This window comes from Atta colombica, unplaced genomic scaffold, assembly GCF_001594045.1.
Source record: "Atta colombica isolate Treedump-2 unplaced genomic scaffold, Acol1.0 scaffold210, whole genome shotgun sequence".
NCBI classification, from domain to species: Eukaryota; Metazoa; Arthropoda; class Insecta; order Hymenoptera; family Formicidae; genus Atta; species Atta colombica.
The window spans coordinates 2205847-2223868 of NW_017259306.1; the positions used below are offsets into that span (position 1 = coordinate 2205847).

The following is an 18022-nucleotide window of genomic DNA, read 5'->3' on the forward strand; positions in this document are numbered from 1 at the left end:
AGGACAACTCAAACAAGAGAATATTTTTTTTTCCAAACAAATTGATTTATGATTTTTACAATGTCATAAAACCAGTCTGTCATGTCCATTGATTATTATAATAAGCGTAGAAATTACTATGTTTATCATTAATAAATACCGAGCTTTATTATCGTTTTAATTGCATTTGATTTTTTGCACTCGCGCATCTCGATACTTTTATTAAACATTGATTTATGAATATTAAAATAGGTCTTTCAAGATCAATCTCTTTCTATATATGCTGTTACATATCTCGTTCTTCGACCTGCTACTATACGTGTGTAAGAATAATCACACTATGTTAATCAAAATTTGCGTTTACTTGTGTCGTAAAGTAATCTTCACTTACGAGGTACAGAAATACTTATATGTTTTTTGTGTTACGGTTTGCAAGAATTTTCGTTAGTGAATTTTTGCTTGTGAATTTTTGTTCGCGAATTTTCGTTTGCGAGTTTTTCTTTATGAGTTTTGTTTACGTTTTTGTTTTTCTTCTATGAGTTTTCGTTTCGAATTTTTATTCGTCTTCTTTGTAAGACATACAAAATTGTTATTTGAATGAATTTTTATTTGTAAATTTTTGTTTGTGAATTGTTGTTCGAAAAAAATTACGCAAGGTTTTGGCTCACAATCAGCGACGTCCGCCGACGGCGGCGCTTATCGTTTTGTATTACCTCGCTGTAATCGGTCGACAAAGTTGCAGAGCGAGAGATAATGGGCAATTACCAGTCTAGAAGGGGAATGGCGTGTGCGTACCTTCCTTTGCGTTTGGAAGAAACCGGTCACGATGATCGCTCGGCGCAATCACGGAAATTGAACTTTGTGTTTTTCTCTGATAAACAGTATCACTCGACCCAATTGTCTCAATATAACAACACGTTATAACTCAAGTCACTATACATTTCCATTCTCCTGTTTTACGCTTTAAAAGATTTGGATTTATATCTATAATTTATCGTGTTATTGGATCTAAAATCAACTACAAGATTTTTCACTCGTGCGTCGCACTGAAATTATTAATGAAACTAGTTACATTTATTTATCTTCTTTGGCTATCAAGAAAATATTGCCAAGAAAATATTGGTAAACTGGAAAAGGCGATTATCTACAATATTTAAAAAAAAATAAAGAACTCTCGCACTGCAAGTCTACGGTTTACGCATGGAAAATCGACAAGGAACGTTGACTGTAATATCGATCGGAGTGTTTGCGAGATCGTTAGTAGCACGGATTATTGCCAACTAATCGCATCAAGAGTCCGGTCGATTGGTATGCAAAAAGTTATCTCGATTGTTACGTAAATCTAGCGTGTAGTTCAAGCTAGTGATAATTTCCGATGCACGTATCGTACGTCATTCAAAGATAAAAATCTCTCTATGATTTTGTATCTTTATATTCAATTGTATTAAATAAGCATAATTTTTCTAATTATCATAATTAACGTACTTGATTATCGTAATTAAAATACTTATCTGCGAGCGTTTCCGTTGATGATATCAGTTAGTTACTCTAATAAAGATGTATATTTTGAAAGAGTGAACATTAACTTCTGCATTTAACAAAATTGCTTTTTTTGTTTAGATATTACATTTTTTATGGTATTTACAGCACGGATCGTCTACTTTTCTCATCCAATTCTCGTTTAGATCGTCTAGATCGTCGCGATATTCGTCAGCACGAGATCGAGTCATCCTGGCTCTACCTGAAAATTTTGCTGTCCGATCGCGTGTCCATCCGCGCGCGACCTTGGAGCAATTAAGTCGACGGAAAGGTCTAAATTCGTTCGTGCGACTGCTAGAACCTTCCTCGTTGAACTGCCTCGCGCCGTCCGTTCGCTCGAAATTCCGCGAACTTTCCGCTACCTCCCACACGCAGGTCGCGCGAAACGATGCCGAGGAAACCACGGAGGTATCCCCGGTAAAGCACGATAATTACGCATTTTACGCCGATAACGGCAACCAAGATGGCAATGACGGAAAACGCGAGCGAGCGCGAACTCCCGCGGCCGCTTCGAGACGAGTTCCCACGTAGTCAAAGTCCGAGCTCGCGCTTGAGTCGAGAGATCATCGGCATGAAAACGGGGATAATTGTGGCTCCGTAAATACCGCTACTTAATACCCAGCCATAGCTCTCCTGTACTCTCGTATAACGTTATATGCACCTTGTTGCGCCGCGCGTATTAGCCTCCCTTCTTCGCATTCGTGCTACCGTCAATCTCCTTAGAAAACGCTTTTCTCCTCGCGCGGCACAGCGCGGCACAGCGCGGCACAGCGTGTAGAAAACGAGGTAATTGTACGCGGCGGTTGCATACCCTCCCGATATGCACTTCCGCCGCGGATCTAGCCCCGTGTAATTTCACGCGATCTCGCCCGCCGATTTCGTTCTTCAGCCCGTTCGTCGATGCCGTGATGCGCTCCCAAACGATGCCGTTCGAGCGTCCAAGTTATCGATGACCGTTTACGGATATTTATGATGTACTGGATAATATTGAATAAAATGGTCTTCCAACGGTTTTACCAAGACACTACACAGTTAGATATCAAACGAGTATGATGCTAATCCCATCCGTTGAGTTAAATAACATTTCATTATTTTCCATTTATAAATCCGTTTCTAATTAGTTTCAAATTAAACACTCGTCGATATTAACGTATGCACTTGGTAATAAATTAAATTTCAATCGATTTTAATATATTTTCTTGAATTTAATTTTTTAATTCTATTAATTTAGTCAAATTAATGACATATTAGGTAGGAGCAATGATAACCTATTATAAGTCTGTTTTTTATTCTTTATTCTTTTTATTCTTATTAGAGATTGTATTAGAATTCTCTTTCTCGTTTTCATCAAATGTTAAACATATATCTGTTTCACTTTCAAGTTCCAAAAATGTACACTAATTCAGTCACAAAAAACAGACCCATAGATATGATTAAAAGTAATTCAAATTGGGTGTAATTTAACACTGCACTGAGAAAAATGGTCTGGTTGGATTAAATAGTAATTCTGGTGAAAAACAGACGAATCAGAATTTTCTGGTTAAATCTATTAGAATTCTAGTTGAGATAACTAGAGTTCTGATTAATGTAATTATTCAGGTAAAAATAAGAATTTTAGTAGATTTTAGAAAAATTGCATCAACCAGAATTCCGGTTATCTCAGCTAGAATTCTAATAAATTTAATCAGAAATTTCTGATTCGTCCATTTTCAATCAGAAATTTTTTTCAGAGTGATTATGAATTTAACATTATAAAGGTAGTGCTATAATTCAAATCTCTCGCTTTTTTTGATAAATATTATACAAAATAAAAAATTACGATTGAAAAAAATCGTCCTTTGATAGATTCACAAGACGATCGAATCCGTTTATACATCCAAAGAAAAGGATGTTTCGATTTCAAGAAATTTTTTTTGCTATACGGTTAAAGAAAAAAATTTCTTTGATTTGTGAAAAAATTTCTTTAAACATTATTTTAAAATCAAATAAAATTTCTTTAAATCAAATAAATTTTATTTAATTAAAAAAAATAATGTTTAAATCAAAGGCTTTTTTTCTTTAATCGTGCAAAGAAAATTTCTTAAAATCAAAGCAACCGGTTCTCTGAGTGTAGGATTGGCACGTTCAAAATACAAGTACAAGATCGAGCAATTATTGATGTTGTTATTGCTATCACCTCTCGTTTTAGTTCTATTTGCATCGAATCCTGATTAAGAGCAAACTGAAAAAGTGCAAGAGAACGTTCTTTTTTTTACGCGCGGTCAATGCACCGCATGTAGCCGCGTCCTTCCTCCACCACTACGCCGCGCCGGCCCGCCCGGGCATCTTGATGTCATTCTGTCCGATGCGAGGAGTAATTAAAACGTAGTCAGCGCTATCTTAGATCCCTCGACGGTGATTAAGCTCCGTCATCTGATGCGCACGCTCGGTCCGATTGTGCCGTATCAACGTATCGTGTCATATTGTCCGGCACATTGCCAGATGGGAGGTTGACCCTCCCACGAAATTACATGGAAATTCGGTTCATTCAGAACCTTCATGTGTCAACATGAAATAGTATATATTTTTAACAACATGTCATATAAACATTATAGTCGACGACCAAAACGAAGTTGCAGAGTGCAAAACGCGTACATGTGCGACGTGGTGGTGCACAATTAATTAATGTCGAGTGCTTTACTTTCGTCGGCGACTCGAGCACCAAAGTCAGTGTATTATTAGCTTGATGTCTTGTTACGAGAACGCATTCCGGGAAGGCCGATCCTACCGTGGTTGAACCTCGATCTCTGAATTTCTGGAATCCAGAGCTTGTCGCTTCGAGCTAATTCGTTAACGCGATGAATTTACTGGACAAAGTGGCGACGTGTCACGCTCTGTTTTCGCTCTCCTTCTCTCTGGACTGACAGTTGACGATTCCCGAATATGGATTTCAATGCGAGAATTGATGAAACAAAATCACATGAATGCGGAATATGTATACATATAGGATGAGGATAAATTTGAATAGCAATTTTTATGATTCTCGAGTTTGCGAAAGCAAGCAAAAGATTGAGTGTTAATAAAAAATCATAGCGGTCGAGAGAGCCAAAACTTTTGCTAGCAAAACGGGAAACTGGTGAATGCAGGACTCTCGTAACGCGCTTACATTAAGCCAACGCATTTAGAAAATGGCGAATGGTGGATAGTGTGTGCCTTGGGCCTGGCGATTACTCAGGAATGAAGGGATACCGGTATTGCCGCACTAGGAACACGATCTGGCTGTACCAAGAATTGCTGGCGCCTTCCTCCACATCCATCCCACTCCCATCTCCTCCACCTCCGCCCTTTCTGTTCGTATCCACGATCTTGCTCGTATTCTTTCAGAAATTATTAAAGTTCGGCAATGCATCACATACGCGTGATAAAGATAAAGTGTCTGATAAAATTGTAATTGTAATTGTTCATTTTAGAACGTAGCTATATCAAGATTCAACGTATTTGCGAATTCGAAAATAATCATTTAAAAAGATGGGCAGTATCTGGATCCCCATTCCTGTTGTATTACATGCGCGAATATTTTACGCACGTATTACGCACCGTGTAATGCGAGTTTTATTACCTCTGAACGCGGTGCCACTTTTCTCGTTGCGTGCCAGCCACGAGGCTTTTAACCGCACAAGTCTTACCGTGCGCTAAACCCTGTAAACTACGGGTTAAGAAACCATCTTATATCTTTTCGCGCGTACAAAATTACGAACATTGATAGACGCAACAACTTCGTAATTGGCATCTGCAATTGTGTTATTGAAACGTTTGACAGTAAAACGGACAATGGCGATAACGGTGACGGTCAAGTGATTCTGTAAAATGCGATACACGCGGATAGTCGGAGGTGTTGTTGCGGATTAGAAGTAACGTTGAAGGTGTAGGCGTTCGTCGTTCATCATACCGCGAAATAACAAAGTCTTGTTGCGGTTTGTGATGGCATGTACGTTTCGTCGAAGATTTATTTGTTTTACGCTACACGATGTAGAACCGGTATTAATTAACGCCGACGCCCCGTGCAAATTAACGACGTCATGCGAAATCGAGCGGTGATTCTATGCGATGCGCTGGAAAGTAATTATACGTCATTACCGGCCCGGTAACGGGTGTACCGCATGCCGCCGGAGTCTGGATTCAGTTTGCGATGTGATTATGTTTATTGTCCCTTCCGGCCGACTTCTCGGAAATCTCGGAAACGTAATTTTACGACACGTAAAATGGCCACGCGAGATCTGCCGATCGGCCGCTTCTCCGCCTTTAAAGCTTTTATCGTTCCGTTCGTATGAAATTGATAAGACCGTTAATTATCTTCGAATTTTGAATAGACACTTTCTTCGTATTCAAAGATGGATGCATATATGTAAATGCGATCGTAAATTTCTGGTATTTATATTTTGCAAGCGTTTATATTCATATCCAAGCGAGGATAGGCTTCTTTATCATTAAATTATCAAAATAATGAGTTTCTTGGAAGTTTCCTTCCACACAAAATGACATGTTTCTAATTCTTTCAGTTTTTGTTATCACACAACCACGTTGAAACGCAAGCACAGTCATATTCGCAACTTTTAGAAACAACTACGAAGTTCTTCGACAGTGCGACGATTCGCTATCAACAAAATTGCCTTTTGCCAAGGCGAGTTACTCGTTTCTCTCGGCGAGGTCGTACTCTCACGACTTCGCGCGATACGCGAGCACTTAACTAACGGACTCTTCCACGAAGTGGAACGACGCTCGTCCGCTAAAGTCCGCAGTTTTTCGAGTCGACGCAACGGAAACTGGAAAGTCGCCCGGAATGAACTTTGAATGTAGAAATAAAACGAAAAGAAACGATAAGAAATATGCCTTTGCGAAAGAAAGATGCGAAGAAAGAAGATTGATCTTATTCCATTAAAGAGTTTTTTTTTTAATTTACCTTATACATATAATTACGGTGACACAAATGTACTTCTATGTTTAAGACAATTACTTGGAGCGATAACAAGCTTTTATGGTTTTATCTGATTTGCGTTTATTATTCTTGTCGATATCACTTACTAGTTTTCCTGTCTGCGAACTCATACAAGTGATAACACTAATGTAACAATAGTTAAGGATTTTCAAGAAACAACTTGATCTCTTAAAAGTGGATTGTTTAAAATTACATATATGAGAATTATGTGGAAAAGTTTGATAATAATATTTACATTTTAATTAATTCTATACATATTTCTATACTAAAATTTCTATACTATATAAATATTTCTATACTAAAATTTTTATTCATTTCATCAAATCGATGTGGAATATCATTTCGTTGCAATCATCTGTATCTTTTCGTTACAATTACATCGAAAAAAAAAATATAAGAAAGATAAATAAAAAGATATTAACGCATTACTTTAGTATATATAAATATTGTTGAGTCATAATTGTCATGCATTAAAACAAGAAATTGTAAACTGGTCATCTTGTTACCGCAATGATGTGAATTCCCAGAAAAGAGAATTGCAAAAGCAAAATATTGGATGACAATGGTCAATTAACAAATAAACCAATGTATAAAATGCCAATTATTATTAGTTAAAAATTTTTTGCGGCAAGTAATGTAACGCCAATTAGACATCCAATAAAATGATTGTGATTTTGATGAATACAATCGGAGAAAAATTATTGCGACTGTGTCAGTTAGAACAGTAATATTATTGACGTTTATACATTGATTGATTTATTTATTAACTGATCATTGTCATATCACATTTTGCTTCTGGATCTTTTCTGAAAACTCACACCCATTGTGGTGACCAACTTTTTGTGCGTTTTTAATACGTGATTAAACTATGACTAAACAATATTTATATATATTATATATATTATAGTAATATAGTAATTAATTGTGTAATGAGTTAGTAATAATTAATTTTATATTTGTTTTAATTTAAGAAGAATCGAAAACGTTGGCAACGTCTGTAAGTTAATAATTTTCTAATATAATAAATATTTTTTACGCGCGTACCGACACGTTGGCTCTTAATTGGCTTTCTTTACTAAGAAAAAAATTGTTAACTAAATTTATTTAACTAAATTTATTTAACTAAATTTTAATTATCTTTAATTCTTTTGTTGAAAAATATGTAAGTACAATATTTAAATCAAATATAAGTAATATATTTGATTTAAATACATACATTCTTTATCGAAAAAAATAAAGACAAACTAAATTGATTTAGTCAAATGAACAATTTTTCCTCAGTGTATTTTTTATGAAACTATATAAATGATGGATGTATAATTTATTTCGCAGTATATTTATTTTGCAAGCAGTTAAAGTTTAAATCGCGGTAACTATATAAGTAAAGAAATTCTCGTTTCTTCGCTACGTTTTTAAACAATCGTGTATTTCTCTGAAGAAATACGAAATAAGCCGATCTGATATTCGTCGCCACGAGAAAATGCATCTTCCCTCTTATGCCTTGCATAATATTCTTCCGGTAAATGGTGCGAACTTGGCAACCGCAATTATAGCGTACCACAAACTCGTTTGGTGATTATCAGCGATCGTCTTGCCGCATTGCTCGTATTTCCTTTTTAGACAGTCTATTTTAACGCGTGATGTTGTCTGCCATTATCCCCAATTTGAGTAGTTAGTGAAAATCGCAGGCTCGATCAAGTTCACTTCAAATGTACTTAATCATTATATTGCAGCATAGATAAATTTGGAATGAGAGAAAGAGGGAGAGAGAGAGAGAGAGAGAGAGAGAGAGAGAGAGAGAGAGAGAGAGAGAGAGAGAGTCTTTAGCATGTCATAAATTTATTATCGAACTTTGATACACTCCTGAGCTAAAGCGAGAACTTCCTTCTGCTCGTTCTCTTCCTGCTCTTCGAACTTCCGTCGAGACGGATCTCGGAAGGTCTCGCGTAGAGTCGGAAACTGCGCTGGCTGGCACACACGAAGTCGAAAGAGGCTTCGCAGGTAATTGCCAGGCCGGCGGGTCGATAATGAGCACTGGCTTCGGGGAACCGATTACGCCCGACCCGAACCAAAAGCAAAGTCGGACCTCAAGAACCAGAGAAGAGCAGAAGAAAGATGAAGATGAAGAAGAAGAAGAAGAAGAAGAAGAAGAAGAAGAAGAAGAAGAAGAAGAAGAAGAAGAAGAAAACGGAGAAGACGGAGCAGAAGAAGGGCAGAAGGATCCATTGGGAGAAGAGGATCAACTCGGGGAAAGGGAGGGAGGAAGGGAGAAGTGATGAAGGAGAGATTTTAAGTCGCTATAATCCCCCGGACCGTATAGCTCCGCGAGAGCGGCATTCACAGGTCTCTTCGCGATCCGATAATTCAACGGGCTTGGAGTTCGATATTCCGACTAATCTCACATGATGTGTGTGCAAAAGTTCTCCGCGTGCGCCCTTTTCGGGGCACCGATAATTGCGGCTATATCTTTTTATTTTTGTTTTGCGTTGCAAACTGTCTGTATCCCGACAAATGCCTGCGAAGCTTGCTCGGACGTGCTTGTATGTCATTAATCGTGCTCTTTACCTTCACCGGGGTATGTACGGGAAAAATCTACGGCGCATTTATTATTTCACTTTATAAGACGTCTTTCCGTGTAATTTCACAAACTGAAATTATTCTAAATATTTATACAACATTTCAATTTCCGTTGTACAACGATTTTATTCGTTTGAAATATATATATAATTATTATATTACTAGATGTACTCTTTTTCAGCAATAAAAAAAGATTGTTAGACGTGCAAAATATCAGGGTACTCAATATTTATTGATAGCAGTAACGGGTCGCATATTAACGGTATTATAAATTTATCGAAAAACAGCGAGATCCAACGAGGACGAAGAAGAAAAATTTGAGAAACAAGTCAACATATCGATATACTAGTATAAGAAAAAAAAAAGAAAGAAACGTAACTAATTGCTAAATCACCGGCAACGAGTTTGTCGATATCAGGCGATATCGAGCGGCCACCTGCGCGGCTATAAGGAAGAGAACATCGCAATGGAAAGTGGAAGAAGTGCTCTGACAGTGCAGAGATTGGCGAAAGAAGAGAAGATGAAAAAAGAGAGTCGAATCGAGCGAGGGGGAGTCGAATGAACAAGAAGAAAATGAAGTGAAAAAATGGACGAAAGGAGAATAAGAAGTTCTTCCTCTATCGCGCGATGAAACCTGCCTAGATCTCGCTACCGGGATGAGGTAGAGGTAGGTGATCTAATTTCCCGGGCAGTCGTGCAGAAAATGATCCAGGCCGCGATTACGAAACGGCTTCCAGTCTTTGCCGGGGGCGACGAAGGCGCCGTTTTTGCCGCTCTCTTTTCGTTTCTACGTGCCGTGTGCTACGATCGTGGACGCGGTGTTGTCAGCTACCTGTACAAATAGAGAACGACATCCTGCGTGTGCGAGGAGTTACTTCATAGTTAGGAAAGAATTTTTTGAAGATAACCGTCCCAATGACGAGAATATTACGAGAGAAAACAATTTTGTTGTCGCAATGGAACGTTCTCCGTCCTTGAAAGCTGAAGTTTTAAAAAAAATGTATTTTAATTTAGAAAACGACATTTTGCGTGTGCGAGGAGTTACTTTATAGTTAGGAAAGAATTTTTTGAAGATCGCGTGCGAATGATGAGAATATTGTGAGAATAAACGATGTTGTCACGATAAAATGTTCTCTGTCCTTGAAAATCGAATCTTAAAAAAAAAAACCTTCGATTTTAACCTGGAAAATGACATGCTACGTGTGCGAGGAATTACTTTACAGTTAAGAAAGAATTTTTAAAGATCGCGTCTCCAATGATAAGAATATTGTAAGTGAAAATAATGTTCTCGTCATGAAACGTTTTCTGTCCTTGCAAGTCGAAGCTTAAAAAAAAAACTTCGATTTTAACTTTAGAGAATATGTTCATCGTTATTTCTTTCGCAATACAGTGCATGCATATACAGTGTTTTGTAAAATAAGTACAAAATGCACGAAGCGCCACGTAACTCGTGGACCGGCAGTGTAGTGGCGACGATGCGGTGCCCCTTCGTGGCCTCGAGGGTCGCTGATCCCACAATTAACATAATGAGGTAGAAAACGTAGATATTAGCGCGAGGTTAGTTAATAGTGCACTTATCCGGAGAATGTAAATAGTTGGTGGTCGCGGTAGCTGTCGCTCTTTCTCTCTTTCTCTTTCATGTTTCGCAGCAGCGGTCCATCCCTCGCCTTCTCGCGTTAATTCACCGCGTCCCGCATTTTCCGGTCCTTCCTCGCCCTCGAAACACTGCCATGTCATCTCAAGAAATCTCGTAAATCAAAAGTGACAAGATCGAATTTCTGTTTGCATAATGCGGTCGTTTTATTCCACGCGCATGTCCCCGAATCGAATCACCGGGCGCGAGGCTTACGTATTTCTCTAAACAAATTATTAATCAACGTTAGCATCAGACATTATCAATTAAAAAAATTAAGTGGCAGCGTACAATTTGCAATCAGTGATCCTAAATCGATACGATCTTTCGATTAAAAAGATGCCCCAGCGAGAGCGTAACGGATAATAACGGTGAAGAATAAAAGCAAAAGTAAAGCGTAACGAGAGAATTCCGCGAAGAAGGAAAGATGCGGTCGGTGATAGTATTTTAATTAGTATCGCTATTAGTACTATCCTACAGCACGAATCACAGTTCACGAGTGGTAAATAGAAGTTGAAAAAATAAATTAATGCGTATTATTACCCCAACTGCATAGTAAATTAATTTTTTGCTGATGCCACTGTAATGACAGACATGACTACATTTTCAAAATTTTCTATGTTGCCACTGTGCTTAATAGCTTGAATTTTCTTCTTATTCATTTCCTTCTCTATATAGAACCATTCATTTCGTACTCTTTCTTCTATCATTGCAATCTCGTTACTTCTTGACGTTCTTCAGCTCTTTTCAATGTCGTTACATCATTACACCGTCTGCTCGAATGCACCGGGTGCATCTCGCCGCGGCCGATGGTATCGCCGTAATCTGCAACAGCTGCAACGGGGTTCTCGCGGTTCGAGACTATCTTATCCGTTGCATCCCTGATTTCTAGGCCTCTCCCTCTCTATCCCTTCCCTACCGCGGCTCACCTCTCTGCGCTCGCAAATGGCGGTGGCAATTTGCAGGTGCAAAGTTCACGACGGAGGGAAACCGCTAATGAGGGAGTGGTACGGAGCCCCGATGTGCAACGCAGGGCACGCGTGGATTTTCAAAGGGTCGGGTTAATTACCCGCTCTGACCGCTGGAATTGTGACTTACTCGTGCACGTTGCTTTCCACAAGCTGTCGTGCATTCACAATCGCTAATTTGTCTTTGACTGCATTCTTTCGTCCACTGACCCCCCCCCCCCTCCTCCCTTCCCTCCTTTTCCATCATGTCTTTTTGCAGTCTGCAGATCGAACTAGCGAATGTTATTTCTACTTCAACCCGCCCCTTCGAGACCGTAACTGTCCGATGGCGCCTCTCACCAGCCATAAATTAATTAAACTGGCGCGGAGGTGTGTGGACGGGTGTCAGTGCGGCGTTCTTCATCTTTTAACCCGTTTCGAACCAGTTCGCCCGTATCCCGTTCGAGCAGCCTAAACTCGAGTTGCGCTACGGTTCGTTTCATATAGTTTTCAAAGGGGTAGGATTTGCATTCCTCGAATATGAATATTGTTACATTTCAAAGCCTTTCAACAGATGTTATTGTATTTTGCTTTCCTTAAATAAAGAAATTTTGATCTATTTTGCATCTGTCAATATAATTGGTCTATATAGAGGGGCAGGTAATGACATATGTAACTTTACTGTCTAGCTTATGTAATCTCTTCAGCACTATATCGTGCCGCTAATTACACCCTGAATGGGTGCTAATCGCTTCCAAGTACGTATGTACATCGTTATTATAATTATCACTGTGTGGTCTATGGGAATTTATCATCATAACAACGTCATTCGTCGTCTTTGCACGCACTTATCTTAAATAACTTCGTTTAACTTAAAATGCAACAACATATATATCATGGTCGCTCTCAAGCTGGACGCGTGATCGAATAAGATTGACGGAATAATAAGACCAAACACGGAACCTTCACGGAATATATTATAATTCAAATATTTTATTTTTGTCCGCTTTACCGTATCGAGGACTCGATACGATATATTCTTATTTCATATCTTTCATATCTCTCGTTCTTTGTGCAATTAAAACCGTAAACGTGGAGAGACGTCAAATTTTTATCACGTCCGCAGATCTTAGGAACGTCTTAGGAACAGCTTATATGTCGGCGCATAGTTGTTCGCATAAATCGTTCTTTGGCCGACGTATGGCAGGGGGGCGTGAATGGGGCGTAGCAACATAGTAACGTTTATTACATTGGCTGGCAACTAGCGAACTGTGTGCCCTCGCCGATCTCTCCAGAGGACCAGACGCGTTAAAACTTTGCGGGACCCCATACATGGACACTCATCGCGACATTTATCGATACCATTTCATCTCGTGCTGATGCCCGATGTTGATCGCGAGACAAGTACGAGTACAAAGAACAAAGACATCCAGGTGATGGAGGTATCGCTCTTGCTCTTAAATAAAATCTATCCTAAAAGAGATAGAATGATAAAGCTGGATAATGTAGTTTAAAATATAAAATACGCCAACACTTTGTAGTTTACCTCGCCGTGAATAATGGCGGTCGGTTCGATTTGATGTTAGAAACGAGCAGAGTAGGTAAACGAGGTAGTCAATACGCTCGCGACGAATGTTCTATTCCCATTGTTTCGCCGTGTGCAGGTCACTTCCACGAGTAAAGATCGATCGAGTGTGTCACGGATGGTCGGATGGCACGTCGAATGCACGTCGTTTTCGCATGAGCTTCTCGTCGTGTTTAACTAGTGGTGACTCCGCAAAAGGGGGAAGGCCGGATGCGGTAAAGAGACACCTCTATGGACGCCACTTGCTGGCATTAATTTCTCACGATACGTCGTGCAATTCCCTTTTACATATATTTCCCTTTTACGTATATAAGGCCACCAATTATATGCACGCTCAAGGTGCAAGTACCGTGCATCGATCGTATGTTCGAAAATCATTTAGCACAATTATCTAGGTGCATGCGATCTAAATTGGGAAGGAATGAAGTAGGGAGTATTAATTCTTGATTTGACTACGTTATTTCACGCTCGTGAATGATGAATTCTTATGGAGAAGAGGCAAGGTTGGAAACAATATTAGGAAGTCGTAACGGGATCGAAATTATTGGTGAGATTCTCACAAAGGAAGAAAACAATGAAGGCGGAGGCAAAGATTTATTTCAAGCCTCGTAAGGTTCATGTCGGAATAGAAATGTTAATGGGTTTCTCATTCAGATAGAGGAAAGATAAAAAAAAATCACAAATTCTGAAATCATTTTCGCGCTGCTAAATTCGAGATCTCATTTAAGACGCACGATCGTTAGATTCTCGTAATATCGTGTCGGTACAAAATTAAACGCGATCGCGGAAACTTGAGGAAATTAAAGCGACTCTAAAAGTATCCGTGAGGTTCTCATAAAATGATGAGTAAAGACGATCGTGGAATTCTTATTAATTTAAGATGGCGCTATAAATGATGGCAAAATTGTCGTAAAAGCGGAATATTATTAAAGCGATCGTCAAATTTATACAGTACTCGTATAAAGTTTATATCCACTTAAATTAAATTAATTCATGTCTTTAGAAATATGATTACAAGTGTAAATAAAAATGTATACAAATTTAAAAAAAAAGAACCTCTTATTTTATGCAAATATTGGCTGCGTTCAACAGAAAAAGCAGCTTTAGAGCTGTGTAAGATTTTTTAAATATAATTTGTTCTTATTCTTACATTGGTTATTACATCTTATTTTTCAGTGTATTAAAATCAATATCATTGAAGAGTCTTATAACAGTTACAAAGCTGGTTTTTTTTTTGTTGACCGCAGTTATTTTGCAAATTCAAAGAATAGAAAAACAGCAATAATATCTGAGTTGAATGATATCTGAGAAAAAAATTCATGACATCACGAAAAAAATTAAAATTAACGCGACAACTTGTACAGAAGCACAGAAGCTTGTAGCAACATTGCTATAACGTTGCAATTGTTACTATAACATTGCAACATTCCTGGAACATTGCGATCTTGTTGTAATATTGCTACAAAGTTTGATAAAATTCGGGATGATCGAGAATGAGATGGATTGCGAGACTTACGTTTATACTGCTGAGGGGTGTCGGACTGACACCCCTGCGGCCACTGCCGCCACCACTGCTAACCTCCGCGTCCAGTTTGCCGATTTGTATAATCGTTCCAATGCGAACGGACTCGAGATGGTCCTATGATCCTGAAAACGCAATGCGAAATCACGCGAGATACGCACACATGTATCGATCGCGTGGACGATCTTTGACGTTGAAGGTACGCGGGCTTCGATCACGACTCCATCTCTCGAGTACCTTTGATGATTTCAAGTGTTCTCAAGATCAAGACGGATGCTTCTCCGCAATCGCGATACTGTCTCTCCCTCTCTCTCTCTCTCTCTCTCTCTCTCTCTCTCTCTCTCTCTCTCTCTCTCTCTCGAACGCGCAATCGTATCTTTTGATTTCAATCGTATCAATAATAGACACGCGGTTACGATACGTCAACGTTGCAAACGAATCGCACGGAGTAGCCTCCTTTTAGACCGCTGGCTACATTCATCGCGATGAGCGCACTAGCTGATTGGCACTCGTAAAATGTACGCACAATACTCGTGACGCTCGTCGGAGCACAGAGCGTCGACGCGCGGCTGGCCGGGCCGAAACCGCGAGCTTCATATTCACTTGATGCGCTCCACGCGTGAGCTGCTGCGTGAGCGGGAAATGTAACGCGAATCCTTACGACGGAGTACGGACACTATATCGCGACGGACCGAGTATCCCTTTTTCGTCGATTAATGCGCAACGCATCCGTGTTCCACTTGGATTCCTTTCGCGTGGATACTACCCGATTCCCCGACAAGCGGAACATTCGCGACGACGACAACGACAACCGGTAACGATGGCGATGACGATAATGACAGCGACGATGGTGGGTGATGCGCGCGTGATTAAGGCGATGACGGTGACAACGAGGCTGAAGGCGACAACCGCGACGAAGGCGAGTCAGCGTGCTGCTCGTTCGCCTTAAGGGCCGTTCGTCGCAGACGCATGCTCGCGGCACGTCGCAGCCTCTCGCACTGACCGCACGTAACACGTAAGAGAGAGGTGCGTACTGTACTTGTGTGTCTACCCCCTCCTTCTGTCTTTCTCTCTCTTTCTCGCTCTCCGCGTCTTCCCTCCCGTTGCACGCCGCGCCGCGCGCTCGCCCTCTGTGCGCTATCTCTCCCTATCGCGCGCCCGCTCTCTTCGTCACTTTCTCGTCAATTACCGTACGCACGGAAGACGGCCAAGAGGAGAAGAAGAGTTTTCACACACACGTGCGCATGCGATCGCGCCGGACTCTCTTTCAATCTGCTTTACGCGCCAACTTCTCGCGGGTATCCTACTATCCTCGCGCAATAACTCCGTATAGTCTCCGTAGGGAACGTTGATGAGTCCGGAATTGCCGTGGCGCCACTTTTTCTCCCCTCCCTCTACCTTCATTCTCTTCTTCCACCTAGTCCTCGTTGTCTTCGTCGTCGTCGCCGTCGTCGTCGTCGTCTTCGTCGTCGTCGTCGGTTGTCGTTGTCCTCCGCCGCGCAGTTACGAGGCTTCCTCTTCTTCGCAATGCCGCAAATCCCACCTCGTTTTTCCCTATAATTTACTCGGCAGCCAAGCTTTTTTTCCTTTATTCCATTTTCGTATCTCCTCTCTCCACCCCGCCGCTCATCGCGATTCTACCGTTGCTACCCTTTGCGTCCCTTTCGTTCCCTCCACCACCCCCTTCTGCTCTTCCCTCGTCCATCCTTTGCAATGTCTCTCTTTTTCTCTCTGTCTCTGCCTCCGTTACTGCCACCGCACCACCGTCACTGCCTCTTTGCTTCTATCTCTACCTCTGCCTCTGTTCGTCTGCATGTACCTCTTCCTCTTGGTGCCAGCCATGAATCCTCTATCGGGCTGAGGGGTCAAGAGGGTTGTGTGACGCGCCGCCCCTTTAATAGCGCTATGTCGATCTCTTCCATTCACCGTGCCTCCATCTACCAGTGGCAAGTCGAAGATCATTGTCGCAGTGCTGAATGCAATTACTCTGACACCCTGAGAAACAATATTCATCACAGAGAAATTACATTTTTTATCAGATTTTTTTTTCGATATGAAAAGAAAATGATAATTACTGTTTTTTCAATGAAAGCTTTTATAGATTATTAAAATAATTTTCGAAAATACTTTACAATTGCAATACATTGTAAACAATTGTACTATGAAAGATTATATGTATGATTACATGTACGTTAAGGGCTGCATGTAATAAAAGAAATATTAGACATAGAAATAACTAATATTTCGATTTCAAGCTATCATAAAACACTTCTACTGGAACATATGACAGTTCTGATATTGGTAGAAATCTCAATATTTATTCCTATTTCTAAATTTCTTCCATTATGTGCAAGCAGAACGGTTCTGCATCTGCGATCTAACAATAAGTCGACCCACCTGTTAGAAAGTGCAGAATGAAAAATATTTCTAGAGCGCTTACCTTTCCGACTGACCTTTTCTTTGAGTGAAACGAAGAAATGACAAGAATGACAAGAAAATATCAAGAAAGATTTTTTAAAATTTCATAGTACGATTCCTCTTTTTTTTTCATTCATAATATCAAAATCTCTGCTATAAAATCATCAAAAATAATAACTCGAAAGTCAGAAAATATTAGAAGAATATTAGTTAGAAGAATAGATTGTTGGGATAAAGTAAATAAGGGTATACATATAAAAAAACTTTTTAAAAATAATTTTAAAAGAATTTTTTTACATATATTGTATTCGTAGAATAGTTCTATAATCTTCAATGATTAATGCTTAGTTTGTAGTCTTAGGTAAAAAACATAACAAAGATAATTTTATAATAAATATTGATATAATAAATAAATATAATTCTTTTGACTAGAATAATTATTACATGTTGTAAGGGTGCAATTACATTTTGTAAATATTTTCTCAATTTTTGTTATGTTCTTTATCAATTTCTTTATCGATTTCTACATGAAAATATTAAGATGTGATGGTTGAAAAATGAATATTTTACAAGATATTTCGTATTAGTTAAAATAAAATGTCAAATATCATGAATTAATGTTTTATATCACTATTAATGTTTTATGACATTATCTTTATACTTTTTATATTTTAAAAGAATCAATAAGAAAATTTAATAAGTTTTAATAAGTTAAAAATAAAATAAAATTATTTTGATATGATTTTAAAGAATTAATCAATATCAAATTAAGGCTACCATTTTATATTGTACTTGAAAGCTATTTTCATTTGAAATACTTTTCACTGAAATTTTAAATTTTCGAGAA

General features: G+C 39.2%; 1 protein-coding gene and 1 long non-coding RNA gene across 2 annotated transcripts in view; both read right to left on the reverse strand.

Annotated features, from left to right (window-relative positions):
- Nucleotides 1-12842: 12842 nt before the first annotated feature.
- Nucleotides 12843-14809, reverse strand: LOC108687705. The gene is made up of 3 exons (XR_001931757.1): nt 14752-14809; nt 13185-13516; nt 12843-13118 (listed from the first exon to the last, which is right to left on the reverse strand). It is a non-coding gene; the product is annotated as an uncharacterized LOC108687705 (long non-coding RNA).
- A 1714-nt stretch (nt 14810-16523) lies between these two features.
- Nucleotides 16524-18022, reverse strand: part of LOC108687704 — a 34757-nt gene continuing 33258 nt past the window's right edge. Inside the window, 2 exon segments of the mRNA XM_018193621.1 lie at nt 16524-16613; nt 16615-16752. Of these exon segments, the coding sequence (XP_018049110.1) occupies nt 16524-16613; nt 16615-16752 (228 nt within the window).